Source organism: Amblyraja radiata, chromosome 1 (assembly GCF_010909765.2).
Source record: "Amblyraja radiata isolate CabotCenter1 chromosome 1, sAmbRad1.1.pri, whole genome shotgun sequence".
Taxonomy (NCBI): Eukaryota; Metazoa; Chordata; class Chondrichthyes; order Rajiformes; family Rajidae; genus Amblyraja; species Amblyraja radiata.
This window is the reverse complement of record NC_045956.1, coordinates 121,121,228-121,140,716: the sequence shown is the minus strand read 5'-3', so window position 1 is coordinate 121,140,716 and position 19,489 is coordinate 121,121,228. Positions and strand designations below refer to the sequence as shown.

At 44.7% G+C, this 19,489-nt stretch overlaps 1 protein-coding gene across 1 annotated transcript in view; it reads left to right on the top strand.

Annotated features, from left to right (window-relative positions):
- Positions 1-19,489, top strand: part of ipo11 (importin 11) — a 345,030-nt gene that overhangs the window by 132,303 nt on the left and 193,238 nt on the right. The window contains 1 exon segment of the mRNA XM_033029972.1: positions 16,041-16,074. Within this exon segment, the coding sequence (XP_032885863.1) occupies positions 16,041-16,074 (34 nt within the window).

Sequence of the window (19,489 nt, the reverse complement as noted above, 5' to 3'; positions counted from 1 at the left end):
GCTTTCTCTATTTGAGTCCCTCGCCCCAACCATTCTAGTTTAAAGTCTCCCCAGTGACCTTTGCAAATTTCCCCGCCAGGATGTTGGTCCCCCTCGGGTTCAAGTGCAACCCATCCTCTCTGTACAGGTCCCACCTTCCCCAAAAGAAGTCCCAATGATCCAGAAACTTGAATCCCTGCCCTCTGCACCAGTCTTTCAGCCACGCATTTATCCTCCACCTCGCTCTATTCTTACTCTCACTGTCGCGTGGTACAGGCAGTAATCCTGAGATTGTTACCTTTTTGGTCCTTTTCCTTAACCCTCCTCCCAACACCCTAAATCCTCCCTTCAAGACCTCTTCACTCTTTTTACCTATGTCATTTGTACCAATATGTACCACGACCTCAGGCTCCTCTCCCTCTGATTTCAGGATATCTTGGATGCGTTGAGACACGTCCGAGACCTTGGCACCAGGGAGGCAGACCACCATCCTGGTCTCCCGACTGCGTCCACAGAAACGCCTATCCGACCCCCTAACAATAGAGTCCCCAATTACTATTGCCCTCTTCTTTTTTTCCCTACCTTTCGGAGCAACAGGGCCGGTCTCTGTGCTGGAGGCCCGTCCGCTGTTGCTACTCCCGGGCAGGCTGTCATCCTCATCCGTACTCAAACAGGAGTACTTATTTGCAAGGTGTACCGACATTGGAGTACTCCCTCGTTCCTGCCTCTGCCCCTTGCCCTTCCTTAGCGTGACCCACATGTCTCCCTCCCGTGGTTTTGGAGTGACCACCTCCCTATAACTCCCCTCTATGACCTCGTCACTCCCCCTGACAAGACAGAGGTCATCGAGCTGCTGCTCCAGGAACCTAATACGGTCCCTTAGGAGCCCCATCTCTCTGCACCTGGTGCAGATGTGGACGTCTGGAGGGACATCCGACACCATGACCTCCCACATCTGACATCCAGAACAGTACACTGCTCTGACTGTCATTCTCTCGCCTTACCCTGGATCCGATACCAGTACAATACAATAGAAACTGCTGGGAGAAATCAGCAGGTATCTGACTCACAACAACTGCTCCCTCTTGCCCTTTAAACTGTACCTTTATTATATAAACAAAAAGCACTGTACCTTTAGCCCACTGTACCTTTAGCCCACCGTACCTTCAGCCCACTGTACCCTTAGCTCACTGTACGTTTACTAAAGCACTGTACCTTTAACCAGAAAGCAGAAATGCTAACCTGAGGTTGCACCCAATCAGCTGCTTCCTCTAGTCTGCTTCCACCAATCAGCGGCTTCCCCAGAAACCCTCCCTATGGAGTGTGGAACGTTACGGGATTTGGTAAGCCCTGACCCTCCACCGCTGTCTCCAACGGTCCTGGGTCTCTGTGAGAACAAGCCCCGTGCCCGATTTAAGTACTCACCGCCCTGACCCTCCACCGCTGTCTCCAACGGTCCTGGGTCTCTGTGAGAACAAGCCCCGTGCCCGATTCAAGTACTCACCGCCCTGACCCTCCACCGCTGTCTCCAACGGTCCTGGGTCTCTGTGAGAACAAGCCCCGTGCCCGATTCAAGTACTCACCGCCCTGACCCTCCACCGCTGTCTCCAACGGTCCTGGGTCTCTGTGAGAACAAGCCCCGTGCCCGATTCAAGTACTCACCGCCCTGACCCTCCACCGCTGTCTCCAACGGTCCTGGGTCTCTGTGATACGGGTTACTGATTGTGGATGATCAGCCAAGATCACAGTGAATGACGTTCTGGCTCGAAGGGCCGAATGGCCTACTCCTGCACCTATTGTCTATTGTCTATTACATCAGTTACTTGAATGTTATGATTTTGTGGTAGCATCTTCTAACCTAGTCTTTCAGGATCAAGGTTGGCTTGCTTCCACTTCAGATTTTCTGGACTCTGAAGTGACCTAAGAGGTTAAAGAGGGAACTGTGGACTTTCCAATCCTCTATAGATTTGGTCCATTATTTCCTGAGATATTGACTAAAACTTGTCACCAAACTGAATTAAAAAAAAAATATTAAGGTTGCTCAGCAGCTGACCTCACAATGCCTTTCCTCATGGCCCTGCCCTCCTCCACCCTCCCACCCTTCCCCTGCCCCCTTCCCTCCACACCCTCCCTTGCCCCCTTCCCTTTACCTCCCCCTCCCCTCCTCTCCCCCTCCCTTCCCACCCCCTCTCCCCCTTCCCTTCTCCCCCCTCAGCCCCCCTTTCCCCCCCGTCTCTCCTCCCCTCTCTCTCCTCCCATCTCTCGCTCCCCTCCTCCCCACCCCCTCACCCACCCTCCCTCTCCTCCACCCCCCCTCTCCCTCTATCTCTTGCCCTTCTGTCTCTGCCTCTCTCTCTGTCTCTCCCCATTCTCTCTCTGCCCTCACTCTCTACCCGTCCCCCCGCTCTCTAGACGCGCCTGCGAGTTGGGGGCTATCCGTCAGTGGATAGGGCGGTTATGGGGTAAAAGGAGCAAATTAATAATATTAATATACTATCAAGGGGGGTAGTTAGTGTGTGTGGGGTTGGTTAGTGTATGTGACGCCGCATGCCCCCCCCCCCCCCCCCCCCCCCCCCCCCCGCACACGAGCATTAGGGGAACAGACCCAACGGGTCTGCACTTGGTCTAGTTCCTTCTAATTTAAGGTGTGAATCTTAACTCCCAAATAAGTTATTTTGAGTCCTTGGGGAGCGGAGTCTAAAACTTCCCTGAATCTATCTATTTCCATTTAACAGTGGATGACAAACAACCAATCTATTTGTGAAAAGTGAGTTTCAGATTTAAATATTACTAGATCAAGTGGGACCCGTTGGGTCCCGTCCCCTCAACGCGCACTTGCGGGGGGAGGGGGCGGCCTGCGGCGTCACACACACACACTAACCAACCACACACAGTGCTGGCTCAAAGGGCCGAATGGCCTCCTCCTGCACCTATTCTCTATGTTTCTATGTAACCAGTAAATCTCGACTACTGTTTTGTCTCGGCTACCTGCTGGTCCCCTCATATTACCTTCAGTTCTCACTGATTACGACAACATCATCACCATCTAGTTCTTCCCGGTCTCCTTGCTCTTTTCAGTTTAGCTGCTTAAGCGGCTTTTTCACGGGGCGACTTGACGCAAGATGTAACCAGAGTGAAGTGGTCGTGGTCTAGCACGATATCACACGATATAACGGGGGGTAGATAAAGAGTTCCCACGGTACTCGGCATTTCTGTCATTTGTGCGAGTGACTTGTCCGTCTCCCGAGCTTTCCCGTTAAATCTTGAATGAACATTGTGAAGTGTTGTTAAATCATCACGTGGCACAAATGATGTCACTTTTTTTTCACACACTATAAATATCCTTCCTTGGTTGAATTGGCTCATTTGGAGACATGTTTTACTGTGTATGTGGGAGACACAGATGGACTGAGCACAGTACCTCGGTCTTACTGTGTGTGGGAGAGGGGGAGAAAGAGACGTACACTCACAGAGGCAGAGTCTCTCAGCCTGTGTAAGAGGGAGGGAGGGAGAGAGAGGCACACACAAGGTGGATGTGAAATCTCACCTGCCTGTTTCAGTGACAGACACCCGCCGCCAGTAAATGAAGACACCCCCATCTGTCTCCCCCTCCTCTCCCTCGACTCCCCCACCTTTCCCTCCCAACTCCAGTCCCGTCCCGACCCCCTGGGAAACTGAATAGAGCAACAATCAACTGCTGCCTGTGCGCTGATATGACAATAAAGGCTACTTTACTTTACTGAGTTAAAGAGTTCCCACGGTAGACTGTAAAACTGGGACCCTGGTTCTGGACTCCCCCAACATCGGGAACTTTCTTCCTGCATCTAGCCTGTCCAATCCCGTAGATACTGATTAGACCGGTATCTATTTATTTACTTTATTAATGATTTCAATTAAATATTGGGAACATCAGGCCGCAAACGTTATTTCTTGAGTGTTAGTGCTGGACTTTGACTCGACCTTCCTAGTTAGCCGGCGCCTGAGACTGAGCCAAGCAATGTCTAGACCTGACTTCAACACAAAGTGATGGAGGAACTCAAAGGGTCAGGCTCGTCCAACGCTCTGTGTTTTGCTCGTGATTCCTGCATCTGCAGTTCCTCGTGTCTACAGACCAGAGTTGCCATTTGACTCCGAGATGACCATCACAGAGCATACGGAAGATAGACACGAAATGCTGGAGTAACACAGCGGGACGGGCAGCATCTCTGGAGAGAAGGAATGTGTGACGTTTCGGTTCGAGACCCTTCTTCAGAGTCTCGTCCCGAAAAGTCACCCATTCCTTTTATCCAGATGCTGCCCGTCCAGTATTTTATGTCTGTCTCCAGTATTACTGTGTCTATCATCGGCGCAAACCAACATCTACAGTTCTTTCCGACACATTAGAGGATACCGTCTCACCATCACTCGGATTACCCGCTTCATTTCCATAACGTTGCCACCTCTCTTTACTTTGCTTACTGAAGCCTGATCCTTGTCACACCCAGTGCTCTATCGCCCAGCCTCTCATCTTTCAATCGGGTTCGGCCAGGAAGGAACTGCAGATGCTGGATTAAAACGAAGATAGACACAACATGTAGCTCAGCGGGACAGGCAGCATATCAGAAGGGTCTCGACCCGAAATGTCACCCATTCCTTCTCCCCAGAGATGCTGCCTGTTGCGCTGAGTTCCTCCATTTTGTGGCTACCTTGGGTTTATCCAGGATCTCCCCGTTGATGTCCTAACTCGCTTTGGTTTGTTATTATTGTCTCATATCGAGAACCAGCAGATACAGGTTTAGGTTCGGGGGGAATGATTTAATGAGAGCCTAAGGGGTAACTATTTCACGCAAAGGGTGGTGGGTGTATGGAATGAGCTATCCGTTAAGGTAGTTGAGGCAGGTACTGTCGCAATGTTTAAGACGCATTAGACTGAAGCATGGATAGGATAGGTTTAGATGGTTATGGGCCAAACGCGGGCAAGTGGGACTAGTGTAGATGGGACATATTGGTCGGTGTGGGCAAGTTGGGTCGAAGGGCCTGTTTCTACGCTGTATGATTCTATGCAGGGAATAAACTTTTGTTTGCGTGCTATACAATCATATCAGATAATGCTATACATGAATATAACCAAGCCACGTACAGTCTGAAGAAGGGCCTCGACCCGAAACGTCACCCGTTCCTTCTCTTTAGAGATGCTGCATGTCCCGTTGAGTTACTCCAGCATTTTGAACCGTCGAGTTACTCCAGCATTCTCTTTAAACCGGCATCTGCTGTTCCTTCCGACACATGCACAAGAACACCAGGTGGAGCGAAGAGGAAAATACCAGAGTTCAGAATATATGTTTTCAGGACAGTTCCAGGGGGAAAAAGTCCAATGTCCGCATTGAGGTAGGTTGGTAGGTCGGGTCAGTGCCCAAACGAATGGAAGGAAGAACCGTTCTGAAGCCGGATAAGAATAGGTGGTCGGCGCGGACTCGGTGGGCCATTGATGAATGAGTAGGAAATTTGGAGAAACGTAGGTAGAGTGTGGCTGGAAACTCAATGCCATGGGTGTAGTTGAAGTGAGTACTGTTTTTTTTAAGGCAAGTTGAGTGCACAGAAGGAAGAAAATAATAGGTGTCACTTAATAAAGCTCGTTGAGGAATGGTGAGAGATGGATCATGAGAGATGTGGAGAATTAACCTTTGTATGGATCTTTTAGGGTAATTGATCTGTTTCTGTTCTGTGAATACTTTGTGATCAATGAAGTGTTCAATTGTATCTTAAGAAGATTTTAAGTGTTATGCATTTCTCCATATAGGCTTTCCAAACAACCAGATGCTACCTCTCCTCAAATCGGTCAGCCCATCAATCACAAAGAATCCAATTTTTTAGACTTGACATATTTCAATTAGCCCGATAAAACACTAGACAAGTGTAACACTTCATAAAAAGGTTGAGGGCAGAAGTGACCCAGCTGTGAAAGACATCTGAATGTTTTTGATAGCTTTGTTTTCTTATAAATTAGCAAGAATACGTTTTCCTTCGATCAATTTATCTGATTTTAACTTTGCACCTATGAATCATGAATATATCATGAATTATGTCATGAATACATTTCTACAAACATTTGTGTGGGATGGCCAATTTTTCTTTATGGTTTTATATTTTGACGTATTTTAATATTCATTTACAGGATGTGGACATTGCTGGCGAGGCCAGAGTTCATTACAAATCCCTAATTACCCTTCTGGAGATAAACCAAGTTTTGAACTGCTGTAGTCTGTTTAGTGAAAGCACTCCTACAATGTTGTTGAATTATGGCTTGCAGAATTTAGGTCCACTAATGATCATGGAACTGCAGTACAGTGTGCAACATGGCAGAGAGTCTGTGCATCATTCTGACATCCATATGGTCCTTGTAATTGACTTTCAAGATAGTTTAGGTTGCATGTTTGAGAGGTGAAATAGTTGTGGCAGATTGCTACCGCATATTTTCTAGATGTGATACATTGCCACCATGATGGCAATGATGATCAGTCTGAAGAAGGATTTCGGCCCGAAACGTTGCCTATTTCCTTCGCTCCATAGATGCTGCTGCACCCGCTGAGTTTCTCCAGCATTTTTATGTACCTTCGATTTTCCAGCACCTGCAGTTCCTTCTTAAACAGTCTGAAGAAGAGTCTCGACTCGAAACGTCACCCATTCCTTCTCTCCAGAGATGCTGCCGGTCCCGCTGAGTTACTCCAGCATTTTGTGTCTATCTTCGGTTTAAACCAGCATCTGCAGTTCCTTCCTACACATGATGGTGAATGAAGTAGGTTAGGTACCAACCTAAATATGGTGAAAGCTGCCAAATTTAAGTGTAAGGTTTGTGATAACCCAAAGGAAGCTGATGCAAGAGGATTTTAGATGTTGTAATAGTTCATACTCTGGTTCTGTTGGAGGTAGTCATCGCCTGAAATCTAATTTTGTACTTTATTAGCTGACATGCAGGCATGGGTTGCCTTGTTATCTGAAGAACTGCAAATGCAGTTAAATATCATGCAATTTGCAGTCAACTCCCCTGGTTCTGAAAATGATGGAGAAGACCATTCATGAAGCAGTTGAAGATGATTAGATTAGTGGTACTTCCAGCAAACTCTTGCAGCGATGTCCTGGCCTACGATAGTTTACCTCCTACACCACCAATTATTTTTATCTGTGTGAAATGTGATTCCAGCGTGGGAGAACTTACTCCGATTGATTTAAGTGTTATTTGGACTCCTTGATATCATATTTAAGTCAAATGCTAGCTCCATATGGAAGATAATCACTCTAATTTCTCATGTAGAATTATTTTGTCTGTTTGGAGTGAAGCTGTAAAGAGGCTGCAGCTGAAAGATCTCAGTGAAACACAAACGGAGACACAGTAAGTGCTGCTTGGTAGTGTTGCTGATAAAGCCATTATTCTACTGTGGTTAAATAATCTTATCATCTGTCTGAGTCTGGCTCAGTTATTGCAAGGATATTGTTGCACAACATGCAGACCTGCTGAGGCTGCAGCATGAACATGGGACTTATCTCCAAAATTACTACTGTGGTTACAACCACATGCCTCGCATGAAAATACACATCTTCAACAGGTTGATTATTGATATTGAGGTAAAACAGGATATTGCTGTATTAATTATTCATCACCTGCCACAGAATCTGTTTGGCAGTTGTCACCTTAAAGACATGATCAGCTCGGGCAATGTTGATACTATCAACTCACTCCTGGTGTTGAATTTTCAAATACCCTTTGCAGTGGACACACTATTCCCATTTCCTGTTTGAAGTGATGCTAGACATGGAGAGGTACTGATTCATTAGCCATGTAGGGCAGCAGATGATAATCAGTGGGCAGTTTCACTGCCAGTATTTGTCTTGCTGCCATGAACCTTCATTGTCTCTGGATTTGATACTGGGGAGACTGCCTGTGCAGGCTGTCTGTTTAATCTTTGGGACCACTTGCCTAAATTTTCATGAAGAGCTCTTTGCAAAGTTGCATGTGCAAGCAGTGTTTTTATTTTCATGCCTGAATCTGATGCCTAGGTCAATACTGTACTGTTTTAAAGCTAGTACATTTTATTTCTGTTGATTTAAATTGTGGTTAAATATCTGAAGAATATTATCATTTTTAACAGTATATTTAGCCCATGAAAGAAAGATTTGTGTTTACCTGCCATCCCGAGGACTTCCTTCCCTGTCGTCTCAAGTTAATAGAGTCTCAACTTGAATCCAAGTAGATTTTACTTTTGCATGGTAAGAGTTCTTGGTGCACATCAGAGAGAGTTTATGTTGTGTCATGATGAACACAATCTCATACTCAAAGTACTGAAGAGAAAAGTTCATCGTTTTCAAGAGGCTCATGAATTGGAAAGACATCTGGCTCACTTTTCATGAACCCAAACCCTGATTAAATTTTCTTAATATTCATTGAATGGAAACATGGCAGATTGGCATGTCACAATTCAGTGATTATCCAGGTTAAAATGTTCATCAATATCAGTCAACATGCTGGCTAAGCCTTCACATAAAAGCCATGTTTTTAGGATAGAATCGCAAATAGAGCTACTGCTTCAATTCTGTTAACCTATACTCAAACCTGACATCAGGTGCTATCTGTGTGGAATTTGTGTATCCTCCGTCTGACCACAGAGTTTACTACTGTAAATGTTTGCATGTAGAATCTGAGACATAAATTAACGAGAATCTAAAACTAGATTAGTGTGGGATTAGTTTAAATGGTTGCTTGATGGCTGGCCTGGATATTGCGGACCATGGGACTGCTTTCTGTACCAACCCTTAAGTACTGCAGGGCATAATCAAAATACAATCTTCAGTAGGAGGTGTGCTTCCTCCGGGTAAATCGTCAACCATGGGGCCTATTTTTGTATCAGTCATGTGTGAATCACATCACTTGCATTTAAGTACGGAGCCCAATGAAAATGGTCATTGGATTGCATCAAAGATGACAGGAAACAAAAGACAACAATATGCCTTTTTCATTGGATCTACTGTGGGTTTACTTTGCTAATTAGTCTTTATATAAAATCTAGAATCTAGTAGTAATGAAAGCTTCAGTGAGGTGTTTGATGAGGCTCCGTATGGTAGGCTACTCTGTAAGGTTAGATCGCAAGGAATCTAAGGAAAGAAAATTGGCTTCATGGAAGGAAGCAGAGGTGATGGTGGAATGATGATTTTGGGACTGGAGGCCTGTGACTAGTGATGTACCTCATTGTGTTGAGCCCATTGCTGTGAGTGTTTTTTATATCAACGATTTGAATGAGACTGCACGGCTTAATTAGTAAGTTTGCAGATGACACTAAAGTGGGTGGTGTAGTAGCCATTTAGCTTAACTCAGTATGTTATAACTATAACCAGTTACCTTTAAAGTTTATCTGCCTGTAATTATGTGGGTAGGATTTATACGTAGTCTGAGGTGTCTTTGAGGCTGGGATTCTCGCGCAGACGCCCTGGTAGTTAGTTTAGTTTGAAGAAGCATGGGGGAGAGGTCACAGCTTTAGACCATGCACGAGTATGACCACGAGTAAGATTAAGACGTACTTATACAAGAAGAAGTTTGGATGAATATCTTACTGTTTTTTGTACTACAATAAAGAAACTATTAATCAAGAGACTTTGTTTGGAAGATTTATCTTTCGATGGCATTGAATGTCTCATGGAGAGCTCGTGGGTGCGTTTTGATTATCTCCTGATCCCCTGTCTTCAATCATAGTGACTAAAGGAAGGATTCCTTGAAACAATATAATAATCTGTCACTATAGGTGGTATTGTAGATAATGAAGATGGTTATGAAATATTCTAGCAGTGGGATATTTCAAAGCCGTCAGTGATCAGTGGGCAAGTGGGCAGAGAAGTGGTTAATGGAGTGTAATGAGTGGCTGCTAGGAACTGTAATGTCCTGCAGATCGATGCTGGAAGTAGATTTAATAAACATGTGTTGTATCTTGATATGTGGTTGACTCCATCATTACATGGTGTCAGAAGTGGGATGAAATCGGGAAGTTGGCTTCAGGCCACTGAACCGTGGGAGCTCCACCCACGCCACTCTCGAGGGTCTGACTCCGAGGAGCACGGGAATAGCAGCATTTAGCAAATGGTTTAATTTCTTGCACAAATTACAGGCTTTACCAGAAGCAACACAGAACTGCCGACCCGTAGCATGAAAATAGTTGCAATTTTTATATCGAACAGCAGACCCTCTCCGCTGCCAGGCAGGGGAGGGCTCGGAACGGGTGTTATGAGAGGAGGTGTCTGTAAGATTGACACTATACTGCGAACGGTGACCGGAGGGCACAGTGTGGGAAGAGGTTATCTCAGCAATCCGACAAGCGTGCTCTGCTTGATTAAGGGTTAGGTCAGTATTACGAAGAAGTTCACTCCTTAACTTGCTATCAAGCATACCTCCACACGCTTTTCACGGATCAGTTTATCGCACAGATCACGAAACTGGCAGCGTGCAGCCATGTGTTTCAAGTCACTAATAAAATGTTCAATCGGTTCGTCAATCTGTTGCATACGAGCATAAAACTTTGTACGTTCAATAATGTAGTTCAAGGGCAGGTCGCACAACTGTCTAGACTTTGCATGCAAAACGGCAGGGTCATCAATCGTCTCTGCAGGCACTAGGACCTGTCCATTAGCATCCAAAACGGCAGGTTCAAATGTAAAATTGTCGGCACGATTCATTGCCTCAGGTCCTGCTAAGTTGAGCAATACAGAAGCACGCACATTGGGGGGGGGGGGGGGGTTGTTGCTATGAACGATGCAAACATAGTGAGTGTAGTCACGCTCGAAAAGACGCCAGCGTTCAGCAGTGTCAGTATTTGACTTCACTCATTACAAGAGTATAATGTAGATAAGTGTGAGGTGTTGCATTTTGGGTAGTCAAACCAGGGGAGGACCTTCACAGGGCCCTGGGGAGCATTGTAGAATGGAGTGGATCTAGGAGTGCAGGTACATTCTCCCTTGAAAAGTGGTGTCCAGGATGGTCAAGAAGGCTTTCTCACATTGGCCTTCATCAGTCAGGATACTGTGTATAGAAGTTGGGATGGTATGTTACGGTTGTCCAAGACTTGGCGAGGCCACATTTGGGGTATTGTGTTCAGTTTTGGTGACACTGCCAGGATCATGATGAAAATCTACACGGGTCCCACCTGCCTGCATTTGGCCCATGTCCCTTTAAACCTTTCCTATCCATGTACATGTCCAAATGTCTTTTAAATGTTGTTATAGTTGCTGCCTAAACTACCCTTTCTGGCAACTCATTCCATAAACCCATTCATGTGAAAAGTTGCCCTCAGATTCCTATTAAATCTTTCCCCTGTTACCTTAAAACTATGTCATCTGGCATTTGATTTCCCTGCTTTGGATAGTTTCTGCTCATCTACCCTATCTATTTCTTTCACGATCTTATACACCTCTATGAGATCACCTCTCATCCTCCTATGCTCCATGCAAAACAGCCCAACCTCTCTCTCTAGCTCAGGGCCTAGTCTGGCAACGTCTTCATAAATCTTCTCGGCACTCTTTCCAGCTTAAGAACATCTTTCTTAAAAGGGTGACCAAAATTGAATACAATACCCCAACTGTGGCCTCATCAGTGCCTTGTACAGCTGTAACGTAACATTCCAACTTCAATACTCAGTACCCTGACTATCAAGGCTAATGTGCCAGAAGCCGCCTCGATCACCCTATCTACCTGTGACGCCACTTTCAAAGAACTGCAAGATCCTGCTGCTCTATAGCATTCCCCGGAGCCCTACCATTTACTGTGATGGTCCTGCCCTGAATAGACTTACCAAAATGAAAAGGCTCACATTTATCTGCATCAAACTCCATTAACCATTCCTCTTACGACTTGCCCAACTGATCCTGCTATATCCTTAGATAACCATCTTCGCAATCTACAATACCACCCATTTTAGTATCATCTGTCATGAGTATAATGTCAGGGGGATGCATCTGGATGCACCTAGAAGGTTTTAAAAAGGGAGGGAGAGAGAAAACGGGGAATTACAGACCAGTTAGTCTAACATCAGTAGTGGGGAAAATGCTAGAGTCAGGTATTAAAGATGGGATAGCAGCACATTTGGAAAGTGGTGAAATCATTGGACAAAGTCAGCATGGATTTAAGAAAGGAAAATCATGTCTGACGAATCTTATAGAATTTTTCGAGGATGTAACTAGTAAAATGGATAAGGGAGAGCCAGTGGATGTGTTATATCTGGACTTTCAGAAGGCTTTCGACAAGGTCCCGCATAAGAGATTAGTATGCAAACTTAAAGCACGGTATTGGGGGTTCAGTATTGATGTGGATAGAGAACTGGCTGGCAGACAGGAAGCAAAGAGTAGGAGTAAACAGGTCCTTTTCAGAATGGCAGGCAGTGACTAGTGGGGTACTGGAAGGCTCAGTGCTGGGACCCCAGCTATTTACAATATATATTAATGATTTGGACGAGGGAATTGAATGCAACATCTCCAAGTTTGCAGATGACACGAAGCTGGGGGGCAGTGTTAGCTGTGAGGAGGATGCTAGGAGGCTGCAAGGTGACTTGGATAGGTTGGGTGAGTGGGCAAATGCATGGCAGATGCAGTATAATGTGGATAAATGTGAGGTTATCCACTTTGGTAGCAAGAACAGGAAAGTAGACATTATCTGAATGGTGGCAGATTAGGAAAAGGGGAGATGCAACGAGACCTGGGTGTCAGTGTACACCAGTCATTGAAAGTAGGCATGCAGGTGCAGCAGGCAGTGAAGAAAGTGAATGGTATGTTAGCATTCATAGCAAAAGGATTTGAGTATAGGAGCAGGGAGGTTCTACTGCAGTTGTACAGGGTCTTGGTGAGGCCACACCTGGAGTATTGCGTACAGTTTTGGTCTCCTAATCTGAGGAAAGACATTCTTGCCATAGAGGGAGTACAGAGAAGGTTCACCAGACTGATTCCTGGGATGGCAGGACTTTCATATGAAGAAAGACTGGATAGACTCAGCTTGTACTCGCTGGAATTTAGAAGATTGAGGGTGGATCTTATAGAAACTTACAAAATTCTTAAGGGGTTGGACAGGCTAGATGCAAGAAGATTGTTCCCGATGTTGGGGAAGTCGAGAACAAGGGGTCACAGTTTAAGGATAAGGGGGAAGTAAACATAAGCTGTTACAACATGACAGATGGGCACCTTTGAGTTCAGAGAAAGGAATGTATCTACAGTTAAGGGCCTGTCCCACTTAGGTGACTTTTTAGGCGAGTGCAGGAGACTTTGCGCTCGCCACATGGTCGCCACATGTTCGCTGGTGGTCTCTGGTGAGTCTCCTTCATGGTCTCGAGGAGTTCCCGTATTCTGAGAACTCAGTATTTGCAGCCTCAGTATGGTCGCCACAAATTTTTCAACATGTTGAAACATTTTCTGCAACCAAAAATTGGTCGCCATGGAGAAAATCGATAATCCTGGAGTCGTAGGTGCAGTTGTAGTGGGGTCGCCATGTAGTTATGGGTAGTCGAGGTAGTCATAGGTGGTTTTAGTTAATCACCTTTGCTGACCGGTCATTTTCATTGACTCATTGGGAGAAAAAAACGTAAGCACGAGTTTTCAGAACCAAGGATAACCGACCGGTAATGTTAACTGCCTGCCAAACTTCACAGCTGTGTATCTCTGGCTTATTAAAAGTTGTCTGCATTCCTAAAAGTGTCTCCACTCCTCCTCCCCAACCCCCCCCCCCTTCTTCTCCGCCCCTTCACCCCCCTTCTCACCTCCCCCTCCCCCCCTTTTAAAGGACTTACCGTACACTGTGCTAGCCGTCTTAACCTTCCTGTTCATCGCGGTGTGTGTCTGTATCACCTTGGCTTTGCATTGTGTGAATTTCAGACAGAGCTCTCCCCTGCTTGCCATGGCCCCCGCCTTTGCGATGCGTTTGTGTGTGTTCCACTCTGCCAGTCACCGTTCCAGTTCCTAGTTTTTCAGACGAGTGCCGCCAACTTGACAGTCGTCGGCAGTCCGCTGAAAAATCACCTAAGTGGAACAGGCCTTTTATATATTTGATCGCCAATGCACACTGAATTCATATTTGGAACTTCAAATAAATATTCATTAGTTTCAATGTGTATGTTGGACCTTTTTGTTGAGAACCATTATTTTAAAGCTTGAAACACTTATAACATTATTCCAGTGAATATTTCATTTTGTTTGAATGTATTGAACGTTCAAGTTAATTAAATAGATTCAGAGATTTACTGATTTTAATACATTTTTCCATAGCGCATCCATCTTCGACTTCTTTAATTCTTGTAACCTCAGAAAACACAGTCGTTGGGAGAAAATTCTAACACTTGGGTTGTGCGTGAAACTACCATTAATTAAATTTTTTATGGGAATGTGATAATAGCCGTCGTGGATTCAAAACCTCACTCTAACAAGGTGCATTATATCAAAGTTGCACAGAATTTTAATATAGAAACAAGAAGCTTTAAACGCTGGTTTACAAAGAAAAGTCACAGTACTGGAGTAACACAGCAGGTCAGGCAGCATCTCAAGAGAACATGGGTGCAAGTCCAGGTGGGGCACAGAGAAGAGAGGGGGTGACAAGGGAGAAGGGTGTGGGCGGAGAGAAAGGGATGGGGGTGTTAGTTACCTACATTTGGAGAACTCAATGTTCATACCGCTGGATTGTAAGCTTCCCAGGTGGAATATAATGTGCTGTTCCTCCAGTTTGCTTGTGGCATTGGAAGAGGTCCGGACAGAAAGGTCAGAATGGGAATTATACGAGGAGTAAAATGGTTGGCAACTGGGAGATTCTGTGGGCTTTGGCTGACTGAGTCAAATGTTTGGCAAAGTGGTCGTCATGTCCATACTGACTTTCCTTTCCTGGGCCACGCGCATTGCCAGAGTGAGGCCACATGCAAACTGGAGAAACAGCACCGCATATTCTGCTTGGGTAGCTTACAACCCAATGGTGTGGACATTAAATTCTCCAATTTTGGGTAACTAATCAAACGTAACCCCCCCCCCCCCCTTCTTTTTCCCCCACTATCTCCCCTGTGCTCCACCACATCTTTTGTCTTCTCATCTCTAGCCTTTGACCAACAATCTGCAAATAGAAAAAAAACCCTCACCTGTATCTACCATTAAGCCCCTGTCCCACTTAGGCGATTTTTTCGGCCGACTACAGGTGACTAGGCTGTCGCCACATGGTCGCAGGGTGACGCCTGTATGGTCGTGAGTGGTCTCCTCAAGTCGCCTAAAGAGTCGTAAAGTTTTTCTGGTTGCCGCTGGATTTCTAAATGTTCAAAACTATTCTGCGACTGTGGGCTTCACGTAGCTTGTCTTCTCTTATCGTAGATGCTATCATAGGTGCTGTCGTAGGTTGTCGCCAGGATGACGCAGGTTGTCGCCGGGTGACGTTGGTTGGCGCCGGGTGCTGACATCGGTGAATTCCATTGGGGACTACCTACGTCAACCGACGTCAACCGGTGACAGGTACCGGCGACTGAATTGTCTTCAGTTGTCGCCGACAGGGTCGTTGCTTGTCATAGCTTGTCGCGGCTGGACATAGGTTGACTTTGGTTGTCGTAGGTTGTCGCCTGTGTGGTGGTAGGTTGTCGTAGGTGTGGTCATAGGTGGACGTCCTAATGGGTCGGCGATTGTCGGTAGCTTGACGTCGACTAGGTGGTAGGTTGTCATAGCTTGTCGTAGACATTGCCCTGGGGGGGGTGGGGGGGGGTGGTCCAGTCGCCACTTTTTCGGTGACCTGCTATGACTGTGACAGTCGCCGAAAAAATCGCCAAAGTGGGACAGGCCCTTTACTTGCCAGCCTTTGTCTTGCCCTTCTTTTCCTGGTTTCTTTCACCTCCTACCCTACCACACTCAGTCTGAAATGGTTCCTGACCTAACACATCATCTATCCATGTTCTCCAGAGATGCTGCCTGACCCGCTGAGTTACTCTAGCCCCTTGTGTAAGGATATGTTGAGTTTAAATTAACAAAAAAGTCCAAGTAATTGTTGATTGCATTTTAACTTGCTCTTGGTAGTTTAATTCATTCATTTTTCGTCCCTTCAGGTGCGTATTGAGACGGCTACAACCCTAAAGCTTGATATCCTTTTAAATATATTTGGGAATGTACTATTCTGATGTCATATTTGCTTTTGTTCTTTCCTCTCAGAGATTATTGTGCTAATGATACCCTTGTGTGGTATTTAAGTGAGATTGTGCAGTGTGTGTGACAATAGACAATAGGTGCAGGAGTAGGCCATTCGTCCCTTCGAGCCAGCACCGCCATTCAATGTGATCATGGCTGATCATCCCCAATCAGTGCCCAGTTCCTGCCTTCTCCCCATATCCCTTGATTCTGCTAGCCCCGAGAGCTTTATCTAACTCTCTTCTGAATACATCTAGTGAATCGGCCTCCACAAATTCATAACTCTCTGGGTGAAAAAGTTTCTCCTCATCTCAGTTCTAAATGGCCAACCCCTTATTCTTAAACTGTGTCCCCTGGTTCTGATTCCGCTGTTTTTAAGAGCCCTACCTAGCTCTCTCTTGAAAGCATCCAGAGAACCCGCCTCCACTGCCCTCTGAGGCAGAGAATTCCACAGACTCACCATTCTCTGTGAGAAAAAGTGTTTCCTCGTCTCCTTTCTAAATGGCTTACTCCTTATTCTTAAACTGTGGCCCCTAGTTCTGGACTCACCCAACATCGGGAACATGTTTCCTGCCTCTAGCATGTCCAAACCATTAACATCTTATATGTTTCAATGAGAAACCCTCTCATCCTTCTAAACTCCAGAGTGTACAAGCTCAGCTGCTCCATTCTCTCAGCATATGACAGCCCCGCCATCCCGGGAATTAACCTTGTAAACCTACGCTGCACTCCCTCAATAGCAAGAATGTCCTTCCTCAAATTCCCCAAAACTACTCCAGGTGTGGTCTCACTAGGGCTCTGTACATCTGCAGAAGGACCTCTTTGCTCCTATATTCGATTCCTCTTGTTATAAAGGCCAACATGCCATTTGCTTTCTTCACTGCCTGCTGTACCTGCGTGCTTACTTCCATAGATTGATGTACAAGGACCCCCAGATCCTGTTGTACTTTCCCTTTTCCCAACTTGATGCCATTTAGATAGTAATCTGCCTTCCAGTTTTTGCTACCAAAGTGGATAACCTCACATTTATCCACATTAAACTTCATCTGCCATGCATCTGCCCACTCCCCCAACCTGCATTCTCATAGCTTCCTCCTCACAGTTCACACTGCCACCCAGCTTTGTGTCATCTGCAAATTTGCTAATGTTACTTTGAATCCCTTCATCCAAATCATTAATGTATATTGTAAATAGCTGCGGTCCCAGCACCGAGCCTTGCGGTACCCCACTAGTCACTGCCTGCCATTCTGAAAGGGACCCGTTAATCCCTACTCTTTGTTTCCTGTCTGCCAACCACTTCTCTATCCATGTCAGCATTCTACCCCCAATACCAAGTGCCCTAATTTTGTCCACTAATCTCCTATGTGGGACCTTATCAAATGCTTTTTGAAAGTCCAGGTACACTACATCCACTGGCTCTCCCTTGTCCATTTTCCTCATTACATCTTCAAAAAATTCCAGAAGATTATTTAAGCATGATTTCCCCTTCGTAAATCCATACTGACTTGGACCAATACTGTTACTGCTATCCAAATGTTCGGCTATCTCATCTTTTATAATTGACTCCAGCAACTTCCCCACCACCGATGTCAGGCTGACTGGTCTATAATTCCCAGTTTTCTCTCTCCCGCCTTTCTTAAAAACATATGACTGATGACATAGACTGATAAGATTTCGACAGAAATTGTAAAATCATTGGTAAAATTTAAACTGTATATGAGTAATGTGGTGGCATAGGTTAAAAATGCCTTATATTTTGTGATCAATATATTCCCAAGTTTATATTTTTCTTTCATGTTTCTCCATATCGATAATTTTGTTTTATGTGTCTTTATTGGACTATCTTCAGTGCTAGGTTTTTATTACTTAATAAAATATTAAATAATAAAAATAGGACCATTAAATACCATTTCATGTGTTTTGAAGATCATCCTTATGTGACGGCAGACAAACGTTGTCAACTTACAATTGTCCATGTAGTGTTAGGTGCCTGGGTTTATTCCTATACCCCAAAGGCGCCGGCCAGTTAATTGACTGCAAAATATTACCCCATGATATAAGCAAGGAGCAAAATAATCAAAGGAAAATGGCCGGTGTAGTAGTAAGATTTGCTTATTTTAAGTTTACTTAATAAGGAAGAAATTTCTGTAATTTTCTGTACTTGACAACTCTAAATGTAGAGAAATTTAATCCATTATCTAGAAATCATCTCCAATCCAGACAAATCAAAGTGTTATTTCACAAGACTTTGAAAGGAATGGATATACCTGTACTTGGAAACAATCAGATGGAAGATATCTATTTTGTGCATATTTTTAATGATAATAGTTTCACCAGCTTGATCATTTACCATGGAATAAATAAGTTACCTTGGAGGCTGAGGTATCTGAAGGATCTTGTAAACATGCTTCATTGGGTCAGTGATATGAAAGCGAGTTTGATTAATGCTGAGGTCATGAATGAAATTGGCAGCAAGGAACCCATAATTATTGCAAATGCAAGCAATTATGTTTCAGTCCATCTGATGTTAACATGAAGGAAATTGTGATTCTTTGGCAATGTGATAACCTTTGTGTCGTTCACAAAGACTTTATGCAAACATTTGAAAATAATCCCATGTAAATGAATGATGTAACTGCCAAATGAAATGTGTAGGCCTTATTATCAAATACCCACTCAACCCAATTTGCACTCAAGTACGCAACCCAATTTGCCCCTTTTGTAACTCCTGCCTGTTAAAAACAAGAAAATAGACACAAGAGCATAAGAATATAGATCATCATTGAATATAATCATGGGTAATGTTCCCCAAGCCTTAGCTGCTTACTTGCACCAGTTCCATATACAACTGAATTACCCAATCTTTCTAAAAACAAATCTACCTTCAGTGATGCAGCCCCCACTGTATGCTAAGTAATCAGAGATTCACCAAATTATGATTTGTGGGGAATGTATCGTGATTTTGGCCAGCTTATTTTGACACTGGATCTGGATGTAATACGCTGAAAAGCTCTAGGTGAAGCATCACTCAGCACTGGACAATTTTTACATTTTATCATGCCAATATATCAAGCCAATTAACCTGCAGACCTGTCCATCTTTGGAGTGTGGGAGGAAACCGAAGATCTCGGAGAAAACCCACACATTGAGGTGGAGGCCTTTTCCATCTTGACATTCGGTTACAGTTGCTTGTTCATATAATCCTTTCATGTTATAGTCTAATTTTGGGTCATAAGGTAATAAAGAGGATTTAAAATGTAAGACTGATAAAGACTAATGTAAGACTAATAAAGTTATCAGTATTTTCCATGTCAGTTGTATTTTCAATGATTGAAATGAGGTTGGAAATTGATTCCGATTTTATCACTTT